At 36.7% G+C, this 23,418-nt stretch overlaps 1 protein-coding gene across 1 annotated transcript in view; it reads right to left on the reverse strand.

Annotated features, from left to right (window-relative positions):
- Positions 1–218: 218 nt before the first annotated feature.
- LOC108557743 (frizzled-7-A) overlaps positions 219–23,418 on the reverse strand; it is a 32,943-nt gene continuing 9,743 nt past the window's right edge. The window contains exon 2 of the mRNA XM_017914389.1: positions 219–742. Within this exon, the coding sequence (XP_017769878.1) occupies positions 231–742 (512 nt within the window). The 3' untranslated portion in view covers positions 219–230. The remainder of the gene's footprint in view (positions 743–23,418) is intronic.

The following is a 23,418-nucleotide window of genomic DNA, read 5'->3' on the forward strand; positions in this document are numbered from 1 at the left end:
ATGTGCTCTGTCTCTCCATCGTCTTTTCGCGATCTTTCACTACCAATTGGTGATGACGTTGATGGCGATTATCATTTTGGTTGTGGGATGAAGAACGGAAGGAACGAAAATTGTCGCATAACAGGTACGGGCACTCTTTGAAGCAAATAAATTAAAATTCCTCCCAGTGATGAGGAAGGCGTCATTACCATCATCGTAGTTGTCGTCTTCGTCGCGAGTTAATTAGTCTCTCACACGTAGGCCTCGGCGTGTCGACCCCTGATCCTATTAAGAAAGACGCGCCAACTGTGCATCGTCTTCCCGGACCAAATCCAGACGCTTGACGTGATGCCGACGATCATGTACATCAGATACTTGATCATGAAGACCTCAAACTGCGGCCGTCGGTCGTAGTCCTTCTTCGGGCAAGGGATGGCGTACTGTTTCTTGCACATGTCCTTCGTCCAGGTGATCATCCAGGAGTCGAAGGAGAACATCTCGTAGAAGAGACAAGCAAGAACTATGAGGGCCGGAACGGTATAGAGCACCGAGAAGATGCCGATGCGGATCATCAGCTTCTCCAGCTTGTCGGTGCGCGTGCCGTCGTGCTTCATCACCGTCCGAATGCGAAAGAGCGACACGAAACCGGCCATCAGGAAAATAGTACCCAGCACCAGGTACCCGCACAGTGGAACTAGGATGAACGTCCTCAAAGATTCGACGTTCCAAAGCCCCACGTAGCAAACGCCACTCAATATATCACCTGCAACAATAAAAACATCAATGAAAATCCCTCATATTAATTATCGAGTAACATTATTTACAAAAAGAACAATAATAAAAAAAAACCGGTCCCGAGGCGACAGCAAACACGAAACTAACCGGACAACTTCATCATTTCGTACGAATTCCAAACCAGGTTATTCAATTTAATATAATAACGACACAAGAAAGAAACCGAAAACGGAATTCAGTAACATATTTAAATTATATACGACATTGCAACGGCTACAGTGAGACAACGATGATAATAATAAATAATTGAAAGCAAACACATTTGTTTCCATTTTTTTAAACGCGCGAGTTCTGAGCAACTTGTGTGAAAAGTCGACGAAGATTCAATTGAAGAAATTTCATCAATAAAATACACGTTTTCATTCCGCGCAGTAACTAGTTTCACGACAGTTTTCCATTCAGCGAAATATGCGTCTCTAGAACAAGAAAACGCGCTACAAACAGATCAAAAATGGTTTGATTCATCAGTTTCACCACATCGCAATAGTTTCATTCAAATAAATACAAGATTTATCATCAATCAAATAGCAACATAGATCTCTTTCCAAGAATTGCGCGGTTTTCTTTCGCAATTTCTCAACAAATAAGCGGATTTTAACATGAAACAAAGTTTGCGAGAAGAAAACTCAATGGTAATAATCGCGAAATTCTTTTGTTAATTCTTGTAATCAAACGACGATTAATCAACGACCATGCAGATAATGGACAATTAATCCCATTGATAAATTGTTATATAATAACAGGCGACGAGGAGCGGTTTTTAACGTCTCCTCCTTTCGATTTTTAAAACGCAATAATTGCACTTTAATGTAGTAATAATTACTTAATAATAACCGACGAAACGGTCATGCATGCATGTCCGCCAGCTCTTATCTCTTCTCTTACGAAACTCTTCAATTACGTGTATACGCACAGATTAGCGATAGTTTAAATTTTTGGTGCTTCCCTTCACATGTGACATTAAAATTTTGTTTACAAAGCATTATAAAATAAACTATATTCTGCACTGCATTAATTCATATTTTTGAAAATTGATATATGATACGTCAATTTACTGAAAGTTGACCATTAGGGATAAACAAATATGCCCAGATCTGATCACGATATATCGGAGCACCTCTCTTTCTAGTTGAAAAGAGGATTGTCCAGTTTTATATGTTCCGATGGGGCCGATGAGATAAGAGCCGGGCCGCGGATCTCACCCGGAGCAACAATTAATATTGGTGATGATCCGTAATTATAGTGAGCGGCCGGGTCCAATTTATTGGAAGGATCAGAGGATGAAGACTAGATTTTTATAGAGAGAAAGATAGAACTCGTATGTGTATGACCGTGCACTGTCCACCAGAGGTTCTTATTAAAACCACTTACACCACAATTACACGCCGTCTCTCCTCTCGTGGTACACAGCTTTATTAATGGGACGACATCCATTGGTTCTCTCCCATTTAATGGACATATTTCCATATACATATTTTTTTTGTTTTCTCTTCTGTTCTTCCCATTCCGTTCGATTAACCAGAGCATCGAGCAAGCAACAAACGCATCGGCGTTACATAAATTGGAATCATAAACCGGAAAAATTGACGACGTCAACGACGACGATTTTATCGGGCTCCAAACATTTTTGTTCTCGATCGTGCTGCTTCACGCGCACGAACATAATTTTTACTTGTATCGCATTAAATAATGAAAACGAATTCAACGAAGCATCCGTCCTTCGTTAATTGATTAAGATTCGCATGACCGATTACACGGAAATTAAAAACATCCGTTTTCATTATAATAACACCTAATTATGGCTTAAGTTATAAGATATAAAAAGGAAATGCAACAAGATTTAAACATTGCATCAATATTCTATAAATCTATAAACTCTATGTTAGGAATAGAAATAGTTTTTATTAAATGTACTAAGCTACATAGTACAATTTATTATTCACATTTACCAAAAGACGAGGTTATTATTAATACAAACTAGATTTATTATATTAACCTTAATATATACAAACGCGTATTATTAAAATTTAAACAGTATTTACGGTTTGTTATTAAAGAAAAGTCATCCTTTGATTTTGTTCATATTACATAATATGTTATAGGCGTCGTAATAGGAATTTAAGATGAAATCTTGTCAAATGTATCGATGACACTAGAAATCGAGCGATAAGGACCTCTTGTATACTTAATGCATCCCTAGTGACACATGTGGATTTAGAGGGTGAAGATCAAGGAAGTAACGCCAATCCTGGCTGTGATGCGCGTGTGTGTGTGGTCTGTGAAATAAATAAGCTCGACGCCAAACTGAGACATAAATTGGATCGACATGAAACGAAAAAAATAAAATAAAAAGTGAGAAGTAAATTGTCTCGTTTCGCTGGGCCCTGGCGTGGCACATTGCTTCTAAACCGTAACCCCAATATATATATATATATCTATGTACACGGTCCGCTTATGGAATTTATCAGTTATGATTAGCTCTTAACAGTTGGGTTTCGCGATTTGCACCGATAAAATGGCGAAGCGGATGGACATTCCGATTGTTTGCTCCATATTTCACTTGCGCAGCCACCATAAATCAAATTCCGCCACCGACTAATGCCAGTTCCACGGCGTGGCTCCAGATTATTTACTATTCTGTCATTATTAAACCAAAGCGAGTCGATTTGCTTATGCTAATTCGTTCCTTTCTCATGTACTGTTCTCTCTCTCTCTCTCTCTCTCTCTATGTATCACGGCCTTCTTTCAAACATTTTTCTTCAATCCGCGTGCCACCATACACATTGTTTGAACAAATAAAAGATCTCGATTATACATGTATGCCTTCTTTTTGTTTCTTTGCCCAAGCTGTTATCCAATAGTGAATGTTAATGCTTCTGGTAATGGGTTACATTTGAACTGTTCAAATACGATTTCAATCCTTCTTATTGTGTTAATAACCAGCCTGAGGCCACTCCGCTATCTTGCAAAGTGCGCATTCAACCATTCCACAGTTCTGGAAAAGTTAAATATTACATATTTTTATTTAATTGGATTTATGGATGATATTGCTTTAAACTGAAACGTTGGCAACGCTTTGATCGATTCGATCTTTTGTGTTGCGGAGACCTTTTTCCCCCATTATTATTTTTTTCTATGTTCTTTTACGTTGGTTTCACGAGGGTTAGCTTGATGGAATTTGGAATTCCAAAAGCGGCGCGCGGACGAGAGGGAGGCTAGCGAGGACGGGGAAAAAACGTGAGCTGTATACGTGAAAGAGCTCACCGTTCGCTGAATTATTGATGAATTTGTGCCCGAAATGATTAATCATACATCCATGCAGACACGTTTTATATTTTAAAAATGTTTCTTTTTCCGTCGCCGTCGTCCGTCACGGCCTCTTGGAGCTGCAGCCGTTCTTAAACGTGTATGCATATTGATGGTAACGATTCCATCCAGCCGAAGTGCACTCATTTTTCTTTGAAGCGGAGATCTCACAAAGGAGATCGCCTCGCTTTAAATTTGTATATTTATTATTTTAGTCAGTCGAGCTAATCGGAACCGTTCTCTTGACTTCCATCAACGATAACTCTTCCTTAACCAGTTAGCTGTGTTTGACGAGTATACTCATCATGGAGAAAATGCAATATTTTGTGTTATGACGAGTATACTCGTCATGCATAAAAAGTAGTTACCTAGCCAATGGTAACTACTTTTTATGCATAAATTACAATTTTAATGAAAACTAAAATATTTTCGTAAATTTGAAGATGTTTAATTTCAAGACGAAATAAAACGAACAAATATAAAAATATAAATAATTATTATGAAAATACTGTATACAGTGTGAAGAAAGCAGTTTTCTTCTTACTAAATGTTGTATTTCTCTTTGTTATATGTTATATTTGCTAATAAATTTCACGGATAAAAATATTATAATCTTGTCTGACCCTCATTACACAAACATCTCATCTGACCATATAATTCATTGTATGCTATCGAAGTTTTATCATTATTGGTGCCTGATGCCCGTTTAGATCAGTGTTTCTCATTTTTTTGAAAAAATTAAAGGAATCACTGATCTAGATACACAAAAAACTGTAACATATAATAAAAAGAGTTTTGTATCCTTGCAAAGAGAGTTCTGAATTAGATCACACACAAAGCGTCGTTTTCCTAGCTTCACACTTTCTAGCGAGATCGTCAAAAAGTAATCCTACACGAAGATGTTCACATTGTTACAAAAATAATATTCGGAAATAGTCAAGATATTTGTGTTCGACTTGCAGAGTGTCGTTATGTATTCTAAGGACTTTGCACAATATCATTTCACAACAGCAGATTAAATTTCTATCTAATCATTTTTTTAACTAATTGATTTCACTTGTTTTTATTTTTTTTGGTAAACAATAATATTTGAAAAACACATGATGCCAACCGTAAAAGCGGCTGTTAAGATCGATACGCAAATTATATAGGATTTTTAATGAGCGCTGCAAGTAATTGCGAGCATTTATTTTTTTTTAAACCGCGGGGTAGAAGTGTTTCCTCTGCATGCTATTTTTTATGTTGTTGGTTATGTTTTCTTCTTTCTTAACACTCTTTTCCCTTCTCGTTCGCTTGCTATTCTTTTTATTTTTTCGTTTTAATGACGGTTGCATGTCGACGTCGATAATGGCTCAAATCGCTCTCGGAAGACGCACAAAAAATACGTATGTACGTGCAATTTTCAGGAACGAAACGTTGGGGGAAAAGCTGAACTCCTCCCCTCGTCTCGTTTCCGGCCTTTGGGGAGCAGAATTTTTCGAAGGAAAATGAATAATAGATTTTTAATCCAACCTAACAAATAAGTAAAACTATTGCCGCCAAAGCACAAGAAAGCTCCCCTGTTTGTTGCATAGCAAATAAGTTATTTAAATGTTTTTAGTTTGTAAATTATGTGTTATATGCATAATAGATGTCACTTTCAAATATATATAAATTTAAAATTCAAATAACAGATATTCCTAAATGCAGTTAAATTGTAATCGATGATATCAAGCAAATACATAAAATGAAACGATGTTGCGAAAATAGTCTGCAAAGTGAAAATGCACTCGATCCACTTGTTTTCCTGTAGCCTAGCAACAAAAGGATTCGTTATTCGGTTGGAACAGTTGGCGCCGAACTCGATAATCGTAAAGTTCGGATGAGCCTGGGCAACAGAAATAAGCACAAAGAGTGAGGGCTGGGCTGCTCTTTCCCGGTTTCCGGTGGATTTTATTTCGAGGATCAGATAGGATTCTTCTGCATGCAGACAGTTCAGAAAATTTATAGCAGCCCCCGAGAAGCTCAGGGTCGGAAATAACACACACACGCGCATTTATATTTTTGTTATTTATTTTCATACAAGCGACATTCCGGCTCCACCTCCCCCGAAAACATTCAAACGATCCGTCGAATGTGACTCGTCGTGCGCGTACATACTGACATCATCAATGATTTATGTCCATGCCATCCGCAACATATCACATTTCATCAAATAGAATTACGACCCTTCTAAAACAAAGCGAGACTTATAGAAAGCAACAGCTGACATCTGTCAAAATATCTATCTCAATGGGTATAGTTTATAAACCAAAATTTTCAGCTGAAAAGAACCCTTACAAGCACACCGAAACTTCACTTATTTTTGTTCAGGTTGCACAAATACGTTTTCTTTGGTAAGCAAAAGTTGGCACACCAAGAACAACTAACCGTCAATAACATTAGAAGCTAAATTAATTAGAACAAGTAATTGGTAGTAATTGGTACATTGCATATGCCATTTTGTAGTACTGTATTCAAAAAAGGTGAAGCAAAGCGTGTAAAAGATACGAGAATTATATTTAATGAATGTTATATGATGAAAACATAAAAAAAAAACAATTGCATTAAAATGGTTTCTTCCTGATTTTAGCTTCAGTTAAAATTTCTAATGACAGATCTATTTACTACTTGTCAAACATGATTTTGACATGTGTCAAATTAAACCTAATCTAATGTTATATGACGTATAATATTGTTTTCAGGAAGATTAATTCAGAATGTAATTAAAACGAGAATTTATTGTTGGTATTAAATGACGCATCTTCATTTTTACGTCCCCTTAATTAGCTTCCCGTCGTGCAGCGTCAAAAAACGAAAAAGAGAATTCGTTTAGTTTCGAATTTCCAATTCACGAAAACGACTCAATTCATCACCGTCATCATCATCGTCGTTGTAATAGGAGTCCATACGAAAAAGGAAAAAAAAACTATAGATGCAATGGTCGCTTTCTTTGTTGCTCCTGACGAAGCGGCAGGAAAAATGAAATTTGCATGGCGTAATAATATAAACGGGGCCTTTAATAAATCGTAATTACGGCCCGCTGTTAGCCACTTCACCACAAACCATCTCGCCTCATATTTTACGACGAAGGCCTTTAAAGTAACCGAGGATAAAAGAGAAATAAAACATCGGAAGAATATATGCTTGTATATATATTTCTGCATCTTCGTGGTGGAATGCTTGGTGCTGCCATCTTGGAATACCCCATTGAAAACTGATTACCAGACAATTGCGGTTTTTGCGTCCGCCATATACTCAATTACATTAAACTTCTTCACACAATGTTGTTTGTTCGCACTCCGCTCATCAATCATAATAAGGGATGGGCATAACAAAAATAAATAAATGTCAAAAATATTGACAGTAATCGGTAGCATGAAATCAGAGATTAATTAAATTCAAGTAAGGTAGTACCACTATAACAATCCTCAACACATTCCACCATATAAACATATCTACAATAATATAGATTTCACCATGGAATCTCTCAGATTAGAATTTCGAGTATTTGGAGATGATTGAGTATCTTGCATCGATTGCCATGTGATAAAAAAGGGGATGTAGTAAGCTCAGTATATCGAAGGAGGGTAAGATAATGTAAGTGGAATCGAATTACCTGTTTTCCTTCGATTTCTTACAAGAAACCCACGCATTTCGTCGAACAATATCGATCGAAGCATATCGCGAAATAACACCAGATATTTGAAACACTGAATACAAAATGAAAACGTCGGTCTAGAAATTCTTACTGATTGATGTTTAAAATAACAAATTATTATTTTTTATTCTTATTAAATGATGTTTTAAACGTTAAATTGTATATGATTTCTGTGATTTACGAGTTTTCAGCAAGGCGCTGGCATTGCAATTAAATAAATTGTTTTTAATACTTGTACCTATATGGAGATATCTCAATTCCGTGGATTAAGGACGGAATTTTAACAACCAATTTAGATAAAACTATACACGTGGTCAAGAGAAAGAGGATGAGCAAAGGAAGAACAGAAACGTGGAAAAACGAAGAGCGAGTGGACTCGACTGGACTGTGGTCATAATAACCGGGTTTCTCTCAAATAAATAATATAATTAAACGAAGCCAATCCTCGTTACCCGTCTCTCTTTCACACGCATCTCAGTAGCCGCCTTCCCTTGCCCATAAACCATTTTAATTACCGATTCATTCTCGTTGCTTTTTTTCTTTCACTTCCATCTCGAGAGAGATTCGATGGTTTCGGGCCAAATGTTGAACGGATTATTATTATTAAAATTGAATGGTCCGCCGGAAGTTAAGATTATGTTATTTTTCGTATGCGATTGGCCCTGAAATCGTAATTACTGTATTATATCTAAACTAATCCATCAAACAAAATCAGCATATTGTATAATTATTATATTTTGACAGATTTGATTGTGCGTAAAAAAATAGTTTCCACATTTATTAATATTTTCGTCCAGTTGATTTCGAAACCGCTAATGAGATCAGCATAACGTGTTTTAATTATACATTAAAGTAGTAGTAGTGTTTGTTGTCAAAATAATTCATGGACCAACTCGAGTTGAACGACAAACGAGTTTCAAGCTAGACCCTCTTTTCCTTTGGGAGATCTATGCTCACCGATGATGGTACAATGCGAGAGGGAGAGTCACGTAATAATTATCAGAATTTATATATTCATAAATTCTGGCAACTTTACGGCTCCGTGCGGGTACTCTCTCTCTAACGCGCACATACAGACAGACCCTTCTCCGCCTGCAAAAGGAACACGCGGGTTTTAATCGCAGTCTCCTCATCTTTATTCATCTGCATTGTTCTGCAACATCCACTCACACACAATTCATCGGCATTTATAATTTTGAGGTTACATAAAAATGCACTGATGACATGTCACAAAGCAAACGTATTTAAATTGCTATTGAATTTTTTGTTTTATAAGGAATTTATATATTAACCGAAACGCAATACCGATCAATTTACTATTGCAATTATAGGGAAAACGATTGAATTGCAAACGAATCCTATACAACGGCAACGTAATAACTGCTTGGTATCATGTTACATTCAGAGATTACAGCATTTCCTTTGATTATATTACAAATTAAAAGTTTAAATGCTCAGGTGCGCCATCTTCAGTTAAGTTTTCTTTTACCCCTTGCCAAATATAATTTTGACATATGACAAATTGTCATTTTATTGTTAGTATTAAACGACATATCATTTTCTATATTTTATATAAAAGTAAAATGCAATGTATTTTTAACATAATGACTAAAATAAATGTTTTTGAATTACATGGAATGAGATTGGATCGGAGTTCAAATACCTAATCGATGTTTTTTTTCTCTCTTCTTCTTTTTCCTCGTGTGTCACAAATAAGTCTTTATGTATTCACATTGTGGATGTTTATCCTTGTGTTGTCAGGAGTGGAGAGAAGACGAGGAAATGGCATTCCTATTGGAATTGACGAGGAAGACGTGCGTCGAGCCGAGATAATGAATTTGGCCGAACTGCGAAACAAAAGGAGCGCGCGCATTCCTTTTTCAGTAATTTCTCAACGTATTGCTTGTGGATGGACTCTTCGTGATGGCACAAAGGCATATAGAAAAAAAGACGAAAAATGCCTACTTTGGATTGGCATACATTTAATTTCGCATTACTTGCGTCGACTGGCCTCTGGTGGTGCGTGATCTCGTGAAGACTTTCCGCACGAACGGGTCCCAACAGATCCGTGGATTCGAATTCCAACAACCATCGACAACTTCTTTCTTCTTTGCGAAGAACGTCGGTCGTCCGGCTGTCTCGTTTGCACCGTCGACGCGCGCGACTCGGCTCCTTCGACCACTTCTTCGGTAATTGACAACACGAGGAGGAAGGAAACTCGCTCTTGCAACGGGGACTACGTGCTGTTTGCCTTTCCAACAACCTCTGCGGTTTCTGCTCCACCAAATTTCAATCATCACCGAACCTGACTGGACGGATGGATACACAATACTAAACACAACTTCTTAAAATTGATACGATATATTTTTTGGTAAATCAACCATTGTCGAAATATTCATATCGATTTGCTGAATATCTAGTACCGGAAGTCCAGCGATCTAAGAGAAAGCCAGAACCGATGTTCGCATCATGTGTGGATGCATGAGAAAACAATCAGAAGAAGGAACAAGTGTTCCAGCGTGTGTTCTTATCGTGGTTGGATTAAATTACAAATTTATTACACGGTGAAACTAGACGCATAAATTACACCTAATTAATGCCTCCCATGCAACCGGGGCCGTTTTTCCATCCATCCGGAGATCGACCTTTTGTTATTGCTCAGCAACCAAACCGACAATTAGCCGTGAGTAAAACCACAAAATAGAGAAACGCGAAGAAAACCACTAGGAATAACTAGGAGAGAAAATTGATGAAGAGAGGGTAGAAAGGACCTTTTTCTTTTCTAACTGGCAACATCCTGCAATCTCATCGAAGCCAAACCGCAAAAGTTTAAGTCAATTGTTAAACAACCTCATTTTTTAGCAGTTGGCACGTTTAAAAAAAGCCTCACCCGACATATGCCACCATCGCAATTTGACACCTGTCACATCCTTGTGGCATAATTTAACGAATTAAACGATCTCCGCACCTGCCGCAAGCTCTAGATAATGTTAAAAGCGTTTATTTTTTTTTTTAGAGTTCTGCTGATACTTCTTTTATCCCGTTCGTAGTTTAATTAATCGACTTTCCGGGTAGCCTTATATTGAGTTGTCTACATGTCTCGCGTTCGCAGATTTAGGGCTCTTTTCAATAAGTTGGCGATCGTGAGATAGCGGCTAGAAAAAGGATGCACGTAATTCAGGCGGTGCTCACCGTAGGAAGACCTCAATCGTACTCTTTTCACTAGCGGCGAAGCGAATTAATCCGCATTTTTACCGTCTCCGACAACACAAAACTGAAACAAACGAAACAATAACAACAAAAATAAGGACACACATAAATGCACTTCTTTGTTCCACTTCTCTTGTGGACGGACATAACAAGATCAGTGCAAATTTTGTTTGCCTTCCCACGTAAATAAATAACAATTCAGATTTTCTTCACACGCCAAACAAACAAAAAATGTGTATATGCTTACTTCAATGCAATAGGATAAATAATTAATTGCGTTTAATGTAGTGTTGGGGGGGGGGGTCATCTTTCAATTGCTCTTTGTATGCGGGGTTCAGCTTATTTATCTCCTCTCCCCCAAATATTAGGACCATTGTTTGGATGTGCTTCGATTATGGCCCTTTTTTACTCGATTACGAAGACCGCAGGGGCGCTCTGTTAGAGTCAATTAAATTGCCAGTTGCCGCACATAATTTATGTCTGTGAGAAAACAAACAACGAAAAAATAAATGAAGAGAATAAAGAAATATCTGGTTATAATATTCAGCTTTACCATCCATTTGGTTGTCAAAAATACAGTTTAATTAATCAACTTCCAGTCGACATGGAAATCATTAATTACGAAATGTCAACGTTTTTAAAATTATAAATTTTGATATGTATCTTCGAGATTTGATATATGTCATATGGCTATTGCTACTGGGTTCTCTGTGTATATAGAATATTATTTATTGGAATTAAACAGCTCAATGTGGGGCGAAACATTTTTTTGTGTATAATAATAAAATGAGCAACGATGTGGATAGAAACGGTGGTAATTTCTGAGTGAGGGATGTTTTCGAAGCTGCCAATCAAAAGAACGGTTTGTTCGAAAAGAGGGTTTTGAAGAGCCTCCCCCCGCTCGTGCCTCTATCTAGTTAATAAAGTTTAACAAGGATTGATTGGGTTTTTGTTGTGAGAGTCTACAGAAAAAGAGACAGAAGAGAGCAGGTGCACTATCAACTAACGTTCTCAGTTCTGTTAGTAGAAGATCATATACAAGATGAAGAACAAGTCGAAGACGCAGCAGTAACAGGGTCGACGTTTGATCCAAGGTCGTCCGTCCTCCCATCGATGATAGGTCAATAGTAAAAAAACTCGCTATTTAAGCTAAATGAGACCCCATTGCTACCAACCCCATCACCCATTTCCGGTCTCTTCAAGAGAAGTCACCGGGGGTTTCGTATTCACTAAGCGTGCAACGCTTTCGTGGATGCTATTTATGTTAATGGAGGAAGAAAATTTATTTAACGCCGCGCGTCCGACGCGTATTCATTATTGAAATTTATGCCCGCTTGGAAAAATAAACAAACATCGTATGGATTCCAAACGCACCGAGAAGCTTAAAGGGAAAACAGAAAGAAGAAAAAAACAACAACGCCACGTAATTATATGCAACAATTTCGCTCCGGGTAAAATTCCGTTCAAAAACAAATAGAAACAAAATCAAATGATGGAAAAATCGTAATTGAACCTTTTCGCAATTTAATTTCATACAATTACATGTATATTTATTTTATGTTTAAACTCTTGCATCTTTTCCGATGTTTATAATATTCACTTGTTGACAGCATACAATAACTTAATTTCAAGGAAGATTTTATAATCTGCTTTGAACATGTTTAAATTATTTGTACATTGGAATTCGTATATGAACTAAATATTTATTCAAAAAGTATTAGTAGACTGGAATGTCAAAACGAAAAAGGGTGTCAACACCAACGGATTAGTGAATTTCTGTTAAAATTTGTCGGTCGATTGATGGGTGGGTAAAGAGAGATATTTTTATCGGTTCGCTCGTAAACAGTTTGAAAATATTTGGGACCGCTATAAACGGATCCAAACAATCTTTGATCTTTTCACCGTTTGAAGCTCCGACTTGTTTACGTTTCGGCACTCGTAAAATAAAAAAATAATCTTTCTTTTCCTCTCTTAGCTTCAATCATCCAACAACGTTCAGACCTTTCGAGTTAAGAAGTATAAATGGAATTGGAAGAAAACCCTGTTTTTCCAACGCTGACAGGATACAGAAGATGGAAGAGGGAGAAAATGCAGACATTTTCTTCAAGGGGAGAGGATAGACGATGACACAAAACATGACCGAGGGTGGAAAGTGCAAGTCAATATAAGCACACATTACGGAAATCGAACCGTCCGGTCTGCGATGAAGAAAATTCATTTCCATCGTTCCCCTTTTATAGCCATATATAGAAAATCGTTATTCCGATGGGAAAATAAGTTTAATGTATTCTTCAAGATAAAAATAGATTATTTTAGTTTCCTAAAGCGTAGTGTAAGCTAGAAACGATTATACTATTTATTGCACGATAATAATTAAACAATAAAATATGAAAATTGGATTGACATGAAAACATATGTTCTCTTGCGTCGCCATTTTCATTTAATCAGTTGTTCATTTAAAAAAATATTGTAACGCCCGTGCTCATCTTATAAATTGAGAGCTGTAAGTCGTCATACAAAGGTTTGCATCTAAATGAGCATCAAATAGAATATTGCTATTTAAAATAGGCTGCCGTCATCTATCATCCTTTATCTAAGCTCCATCTGAAGTTGAATTTCCATTTGGAAACAAAGCTACGTTCATTTTCAAATATGGCGCGACTCCCATGACGATTGCATCCATCCGACAAACGCAATTGGCATTTCCCGAAGCTTTTGTCTTCTTTTGTCGCCAACTCGGTCGTTAATTAAGCAATCCTTTAATTTATGTGAAAGGATGAAACTGAACTAAATGATACGGGGGTTTGTTTTTTAACAATTTTTAATTTATTCGATCCTTCAGAGTGATTTGTGGTCAGTCGTGTTTTTCCTCTATCGCCAGTGCTGGTCTCGTCGTAGGAATGCCTCGTTCTCCTCCACCTCTTCGAGACTCGGTTTTCTTCTTAGCGGTATGCACATCTTCTAAATGGGCCGACCGACCGACCGACGGATGGTCCCAACGACCATTGTACCCAAGAAGAGAGCAAGACCCAACAACAAAGGCCCAACTGCTCTTTGCTTCCTCCGCTCCCGACGGTCTCTCTTTTTTTCCCCTCTCTGACAGTCTCATTATATCCCTCGCTTCATCTTCCTTTCTTTTCTTACTCCTTTTTTTATACCCGCCCATTATATTCGTAACAAAGAGAAACGAGGGGCACTTCAGAAAAGAACAACATAAATATATGTATGGAGTAATTCGATAGCTTAAAATGTATTTAAATTAACTTTCTGCTTTCTCCTACGCCATTTGTAAATCAGCCATAATTTAACTTGATTCTATTCGTTAATATTTAACATAAAACTTTCATCTATAATATCAAACAATGAACAATTATTTACGATATGACACTTTTCGAAATTGAATTAGTTGTAATTGAGTATGTAATTCAGCGCAACATTATTTCTTCTTTTCAAACTATCCTTTTTATATATATATACACCTTACCTTACCACACATATCTTATATTATTAAATCCAAAGTGGAAAATATAATTAAACTAATTGCGCTACATGCTGCCAGCTCTAACGGAATCCGAACGCTGTTCAAATAATTCAACTTCGAACGATTATTATTATTAAATTATTATCCAGCTACAGATTGAGCTTATGAAATGAACAAGAAAGAAAATGAAAAAAAAACATAGAATGAACGATCGGTAATTGAAGCCAGAAATGTTCCCGTTTTTAGCCATCAATCACGAAATTTTCGTTTCGCCTTACATAGATAGATCGAACGATTGCCGCTAATTGCAAAGCGGCGATTTCTTTATTTGGTAGTCGAATAAATCCGGCGATTAATTGCAGCGCACCAAACGCACATTGAAATCGACAGTTTAATAAATTGACATATGTCCGATCGCTCGGAATATTGATATCGTCGCCGCGTTCATAGTTTCTTGTTGACAAATGATCAACGTAACGGGATTTCATAAAAACTTGGATAAAATCTCATTCGCAGCTACTTCGTATGTGATTGTAACCATGGTAATGTGATATGTGGCATTTGTCACACATGATTGAAATATGAATTTGACAGTCCGTGGAGTGTGTGCGTATTCTTGATGTGATTTCGTGTAAAATGATCTTCTAGAAAGTAAATGTGTGTGGTATGCCGTGAGGATTTGCCGTTTTGAATGCGAACGCCGTTTTGTCTCCTGTCAAAACACGACTTGACCGCCGACTGGTTTTATGGGTGGCCGCGAGAGGAGATCGCGTAAAAAGGAGGCGAGATATTGCGGGATGCCAGAAAGGCCAACTGCGATACCATACGAAGAGATAAACATCTGAAGGTAAGGCAAAACTCCTTCTCTCCTTTATCCTGCTGCTTGAAAATTACGACTGTACTTTCAACTTTTATTTTGCACAAGAAATAATAAAAAAATAAATTATTTGTTTTTACCATATAAACAATTGCATACAGAATAATATCGAACAATAATGACGAGACTTTATCGGTCACGCATGAAATGTCGTTCAATACATGTGGGATACATGTAGGTAACGTAACATTATTAATGATTGGACATGGAGAACACCATGCACTAGTGAGAACTAATATTTCGCTGCGCCCTTCTGCACTTACCATTAATAATCCATAAAACGGAATTAATGAAAGCCGTTTCCATACAAATCCCTAACCAATATTCTATTTTTATTCGCGCTGCGACGGCTACAAATTCCTCCGTAAAACCGCCATCATAAAAACACACAATTAAAGCTAAAACCGTCAATTTTGAACAAAGACATTATTAGTGATAGCTGTCAATATCATATTTGTTTGGAAAGTATGAGACTCGCAATAAAATAAATACAGAAAACAACAATTTGTAATTCAGCCATTTTGAATATAAATCTCTTTCGATGGATTTCCTTCTTGAAGAGTAACATGAAACTTATTTTGACCAAAGAAATAAATAAAGAACACGGTTGAAGGTGTCCCCTGCACAACAACAATATACAGGAAACGAAACAGAAGAACTGCGCGAAATCGCCTCCGGCACGAAAAACGTATATCAGTAAATAACGTTTCGTACGCGACGCGAAATTAATATCGCGAACCGCGTATTTTATTTATTGCATTTGGTCGCGCTTAATGCGTTTATTTATGACCGTTCCGTGATTTTAATTTATTTACCCGTACGTTACTTCATTATTTCACCTATACCTAACTGCAAAAGTTGCAATGCGCAGCAGAGAGAGAGCAGGGAATGCAGTTATCGCATGGATAAATCAAATCCGCGCGTCAATTTTCGAATTATAACAATCGAATAATCGAGTTTAAAATAAAATAATATTAAAATCGAATGAATCAATAGATTCGATTGTGGATATAATCTAATCAGGTTCAAATCAAATTAGGACCAAATCTATTTCAGGAAACATCAAATTAATAACAATTCGAATTGAGATTCGAATGTTGAATATTTAACGAAATACGAAAGTATTAATTGAATAAGATGTTATCTTTTTCTACACGCTAATAACTACAATTTCCACAAATATTTATATACAAAATAGAGAGTACCAGGAAATTAGATTTCTACATTTCATCATCACCTAAATTATTTATAAATAGAATTAGAAATGTCGACAAGCATAAAAGAGTATTATATTTGTTTATAAAATTTGGAAATGTATTGGAAAGTCGATGATTAACATTTTCAGATATTCCATTGACCGATTAATTAATTTCTTCGGGAATTCATAGGTATATATGTGTATATTTCTCTTTTAGGAATTCTTGGATGTCTAATAAAAAGGAGAAACTCACGAGCGATGCTTTCGATTTGATGACTTTTTCTTCGTCTTCCGACGTTCTTGGAACGGGCACAGATAGATAGATATCATTCGAATTAGCTTTTGGGTTTCATTTTACGAAACAATGGTTAGTTCAAGAGAGAAGGAGATGAGAAATTGATTACAATCTCTTTATTTACGTTCCTCCTGCTCGTTTCATCTCCGACCGATGGATACATTTGATTGCATCAATCACTAGACGTAATGGTAATTACAAAACATTCGATTTGTGTTCTTGAATTTTAATTTCGCAATGAAAAATGTATTTGAAAGAAAAAACAACTAACAACAATCAAACATAGCAAAACCCGTAATTGCGTAATAAACGAATTTGTCCGTTTCGCGAAGATAAATTTCGCTTTTGTGCTTTGCGCAATCAGAATGCCGCTGCAGACATTACCAAGTTACCTACCCACGCCACACGCTCAATCACCCAACTCCCATTATTGTACCATTTAACTACATTTTCACAATTCACTGACGATTTTTTTTATTCTTTTCTAGTCGACAGAATTTCTTTCTAATCGATCGATTAGTATCAATAAAACAAAGCGTAAATATTACGGAATATAGGATTCCGAGAGCTTTCTAACTCCGATCAACCGCGAAATCAGATTGAAATTTCTAATGGCCTCGACGATTTACGACCTTGCTTCCTCCAATCCCTTAATCCTCCCTGACACATGTCATATGTGTATATTAATGAAGACATGTGAATGCAACAGAGTTCGTTACAAAAACAATTGGTATTGTTCTTGTTTTAGCTTCATGTGAAAATTGATATGTACGAAGAGGTGGAATCAGAATCCGGGGTGTCCGTAGCGACAGTTCCGGACATGCCATTGTATGCTTTTAATTGCATTGTTGGAAACTTTGAAACTACTAATGTTCACTGTTCCATCCATCCGAGGAGAATCTTCGACAATTGCAGTTACACCACTTCAATTTAATGACCCCAATTGGGAGAAATGACGTGAGATTTTTGGAACCATCAAATTTGCCATTTGGAATACAGAATCATCGTACTCCAACTTTGATAATTACAGAGATTTTAGAACAATACAATTTTGATATTGAGAATTATACGTAAATATATCACTTTTTGTAATCTAATTACCTAAGTCAAAATAATAAATACACGATAAAATGTCAGATTATATGAAATAACAGCAACACTGCCATTTCGTAAATAGAAAACGAGATGTTATTTTTTTTAGCTTTCCGTTTATTTACGCAATAAACTACGGTATTTATTGAGGTTATGTCACACTTACTTTATTTATATACATGTGTGTTGTATTATTATTTTTTTCTACGTTGCAAAAGCCAAGCGCTTAATAGAGTTATTTGCCTCGCGATATTGCCTCGCCCCGCGGCCTTTTCGTTCCGCGTAAATTATTATGTTTCCACTAATTGGCATTAATTACGTGGAAAATTTTATTATTTGTAAATATTATGATGTATGCGATTTACATTACTTTCGCAGATCTACCGAACGTAATCCATTCGATTCCGATTTTCCGAGAAAAGTAGGTAAGAATTTTTTAACTTGAATTCCTGCGTTCTACACTTTGACAAATGGATAGGATAATGGGCGTGTTCACTTTAACCATTAATTATGTTTAAAATGGCGCGACAAAACAGAAGAATAGAAGTTTTAATATTTGTCTTTTAACAATAAAGAAAAGCGAGCCACGGCTGCGCCTTTTAATTTCCTATCGGAACATGACTTCATTAAATCTGCATGTCCACAGCTAAATTCTAGGCGGCAATACAAATATGATTCTCCCATTGTATTTTTACTTTTCATTGTCTCTTTGGAACGCTTTTCGAATCGTGGCAATGGAAGTCACGTCCATGCCGAGTTGTTCAACAGACGGAGGAAATGAAACGAGCAAAAGGTCATTGTCGTGGTCCTCCTCTGCACTCGAATCGAATATATAAAAGTATGAAAGAAATGAGCGTCGCGCATAATATCAAAGCAATGGAGGGAAATGTCAATCAGATGAGTTCTCATTTCTTTCTTTTTTCCTTCGTTCTTCTCTTCTTTTGGTGCGTTTGGTTTCCGCAGCGCGATTTAAATACAATGAGAGGACATTCTTCCTTAAGCAGATTTCTGAAGATAAAGAAAGAGGAGGACAAACGAAGAAAAACATGCGAACGGAGTTTATAAAAAAAACGGGGTAGCATGAATAATGCAAATTACGACATTATTGTGTCATCGATTCCGAAGCATAATTCTCAAGATGACAACAACGACGACAGAGGGAAGTGCAAGAAGGATAGAGAACAGGACGATTGAAATTTTCTTCCCCACGTCGCCTGCTGAATGCGATCGTAAACATCGTTTCACTCCCATTACCGGTTTGCAAAGCTTTAATTTACAACTTCTGGTGTTCAACGCATTTCGATCATTATTACGTTTCTTGCTGTGGAGCTCCGTATGAAAAACAAAAACTAAAAAGAAGCAAATCGAAAAAATAAATAATGCGTTCGCAACAGATGTTGCCAACACACAAATGCGGCGCAACTTACGTTGGCAACACTGTTTTGTAGGTAGTCGACGCCTGACGTGCGACGAGCCCTGGTCGAATTAGTTGTAATTTACGATTTTCCACGCGTTTCACACAAAATGAAAAAGTGGGCAAAAAAATACGATGTAAAACAATTTAAAAAATTGTATTCAGCGAAATTTATTATTAAAATTAGTCGCGCTATACGTTTTTTTCCTGTCTCTTTTACGTTGCTCAAAACTAGATTCACTCTCTTCCTGTTGTTTAATTTAATTACGGTTGTTTTCAATCTGAAATCAATTAACTTCGGTTAATGCTAATTCAACCTACTTTTAAATATATCCAACCAGTTGCGACAGTTCATAAATTGGATAATAAACTTAGGCAACAAACTTTTTTTTCTCTCATTCGATTATTGCTTATATAATTTACTTTTCTTTTCCCAAACTAATTTGTTTATTCTCTTACATTTTTCACGACAACTCTCAAATTAGATTATACAACTAACTACTTTTTTCAAACACCTGTCATTTGTCATCTTATAATGACAGATAACTTATCTATGTTTTTAATAAATTTCTTTATTAAGTTGGAATATACTTTAACCAAAGATTTTTTTTATTAGACACCTGTCACAGCTTTCTGACACTTATCGATAAAGAAACGAATACGTTCATCGCGTGTTTGCAGTATAACCCAAATAACTCAATCGGCTTGGACATTTCTATAAATTAATCTCGTTTTTATTGTCATAGAAATCAATTAACCAAGAAAAAGCGAGTCGATTTCATGCGGAACGATTACAATTAATCGTTTAGGATCAGATGCATTAAAGAAACGAATATTATTAATAATGACACAACTAAATCGAAAGAAATGTTTCAACGGCTCTGCGTTATTGTAATTTTTGTTGTTTTCAAGTTACTGAATCCACGATAGATGGAACTCACGCAGCGATAATTAGTGGTGGCCGCGGATAAATTATTATTACACATAATCTCTACCATCGATCACCTTCCACCATTAGAACCGATGAGCAAAATCACGAGATCATTATTTTCTGATCTCATCGAAACTGTACTTAATTTTATATCATTTTAACTTGATTGGGATTCTTTTAATTGAAAACGTTGATGTAATGAGGTTAGAATCGACAAGTACTGTAGTTTGAAAGCGTAACTGCACCTTCCGATCTACGGGTTTAACATTTCCGTAATTATTGAAGAAAGTGAAAGATGTAGTGACGGCTTTTTTATTTCGTTTGGCAGCCCCAGCAAAATCTTAATTTTAGCGAAGCGGAAGCGAGCACAATTTGCAACCGGAAATTGCGTCGCGTAGAAAAAATAATGGCAAAGTTGAGTCACACGAGAAAGTGCGACATATAGCGAAGCAACATAATTGATTAGAGATTGGAAACAAAATATTTTTAAATTATCTTACCAACCAGGAACTTGTCTTTTTCGTATTAAGAGAAAGTTGTCAAACTCACCTGAAACAAATTCAATTATTAATTAGATATATTATATTTACAATCTTTTATTTTTCTGTCAAATTTCGAAATAAGGCAACGCCATTGTCAGATGTTGAAACAAGTGAAACTAAATACCAATATCATTTTTCATAATTAGTTTTTTATTTTCGACTGCTTCAAGTTGTTTTTTTCTTTAATTAGGCGCTGACTGAGGTGAGAATTCGAGAATTACCCACGGCGCAACGTTTTGCGGCTTTGATAAATTGAATTCACCGATTGCGTCCATCCTCATCTTTTTATTCTTCCTTTTCCATTTGGATTTCGAGTCTAGTTCAGAACCCGTAATTTAATGGTCATACAAATCGTATTTGGGTTTGTAATCACTGCGGCAAAGCAGCGGAAGAAAGTAGGAAAGAAGAATGAAAAGAAATGAAACGCGTATTAAAATGTGGAAGTATAAATCATCGTTGGCCACAACGACGACGCGAATGGAATGGAACAAGATCTCTTTACCATAACCCGTTTTCCGAAGATCCTGGCTAGAAAAGTCCTCTCCATCCCCCGTTTGTAACGCCGGGGCAAACGAGACTCCTTCCTTAATTTAAATAAATCGAAATTTAATTAACCGTCGGCATCCCGCCGATGATTTTATTAACAATTGTTTACGAAATATCTCAATAAAACCGATGGATTGGCAGATTCTTGTTGCGCGAAATCCCCGACTAATTTATCGGCATCGAGGGGGCTCTGAGGTACTTGCATTATCAAGGAATTGGATTGTTGAAATCAAGTGAGGAAGTTTTTCCCCGTCGAAGGGTCCTGAGTTGGTCCTCCTAATTCTGCAACCCCAACTTCGGCATAACTGGAGTTCGGAATTGGCTTCATTAAATTTCACCCTCCTCTGCCTATTTATTGTTGGGGAGGAGAAGAAGGATGTGCAGACCATACAGATCCATCCAGAGAGTTCAGTAAACCGAACGTATTCTATTCCTGCAACGCGAATATTTTCGACCGACTTTTATGAGCTCTCTTCTCTCGACGGTATTACCGAACACCCGCAAATCGTCTCGAAATAAAATCAATCTTAAATTATTCAAAACCACCGTAACATTCTGCGTTTACGTAACTACACAAATATGTTTCGTTTGTCAACATAAAAAACCTTATCAATAGTCACTTATTAGTTTGTATTCCTGATTGTCATTTATAACACCTGATTGTCATAACACCAATAAAACAGGAGGAATGTGAGGAGAGGTAAGCACCATTTGGGAGCAGAAATGGAACAGTAAGAATAATTTAAAAAAAGCATGAAAGCCCTTCATTATATTAGCACAAATGAATTGTTCAAAATACGAAAAAATAGAACAAAAAAAATCGATATTAGTGAGCTGTGGGTGACAAATGGCGATGTATATAATTGCCGCCGTTGCCTTTTTATCACGTGCATTTTAACACGTTTCAAGCAAGGCGAGAGCTGCGAAATGGAAATTTTGACGTGCCTTAATGGCGGCAATTTTTCCTCCTATTGTTGCGCGCCGACCGAGCGGATTTGCGCAATCCGAACCATAAATTTTCGCTCGTACAATGACAAGACTCGCATGAAATATCGCGCGCAGCATAAATCCGAACGCAGATTAAGATTTTCCCTGCACCTAATTCCCTGCCGGACAATAAAGTAATCACGAATGTATATACCGGCGCATACATTTCCAGTCGATGACAGCTGAGAATGTCACAACAAATTGCGTATTTATTGCCAACATTACAGATACACGCGCGTTGCCAACAGCGAAAATTATTAAGTGGATGCACGAGAGGAAAAGGATAACGAAAGATACGAAAAAAGAGTTGAAAATTGGAAGCTGTCAAAATTAATAGAAACTTTTATGGTTGTAAATCAATCTTCGGATGGAATTGAATTATCGATTGCGTATGCATTATGCATGAGAGACCAGTAATCGAATATTACCGAATCTATTAATCAGCGCGCGCTCTTAGCTGGAATTAATCTATCCACACCTCGGACGGCCGTTAATTTGTTAAGAGAGAAACGAGAAGAAAAAAGAAATCCCGAAGATCGGAAGGTGTTGTATGATCGGGAAAAAAATGCAGTGGAACTGAAATAAATGATGGACGTTTCCATTAGCGACGGGTGTATTTCTGACGCATGTGATAGGCGGATTAAATTAGTTCTGAGGAATAATAATTAAAACCGGCGAATAACTCGCTTTTACGGAATTAAATTTAGTGATTTACGACGCGTTTAACATGTTCCCATGTGGCATCGCAAATATTAAGATTTTCCTTTTTACTTTTGCATTTTTTTTTTCTCGGGAACTATGCAAAATTTTGATCCTTCGACTCGGGTTTTAATCTAATCCGGAGTTAATTAATGTTTTCGTGGTATAAAAGAGAATAATGTCGAGCATCCAGAGAGAGCGACTCTTGTCTAAGTGCATGCGGGGAGAATCCACTGGGAGGTGAAAGACGAGAAGGAGGAGGATAACCGGTTCGCCGAGATTCATATACTGGTTTATTACATGCATGTATCTATATAATATAATGCGAACGATATTAATGCGACCGAGGGGAAATATTATTGGTCTCTCCTCCATACCACCATATCT

The sequence above is a fragment of the Nicrophorus vespilloides genome, unplaced genomic scaffold, assembly GCF_001412225.1.
Source record: "Nicrophorus vespilloides isolate i.1.1-1 unplaced genomic scaffold, Nicve_v1.0, whole genome shotgun sequence".
In the NCBI taxonomy this organism is placed as follows: Eukaryota; Metazoa; Arthropoda; class Insecta; order Coleoptera; family Silphidae; genus Nicrophorus; species Nicrophorus vespilloides.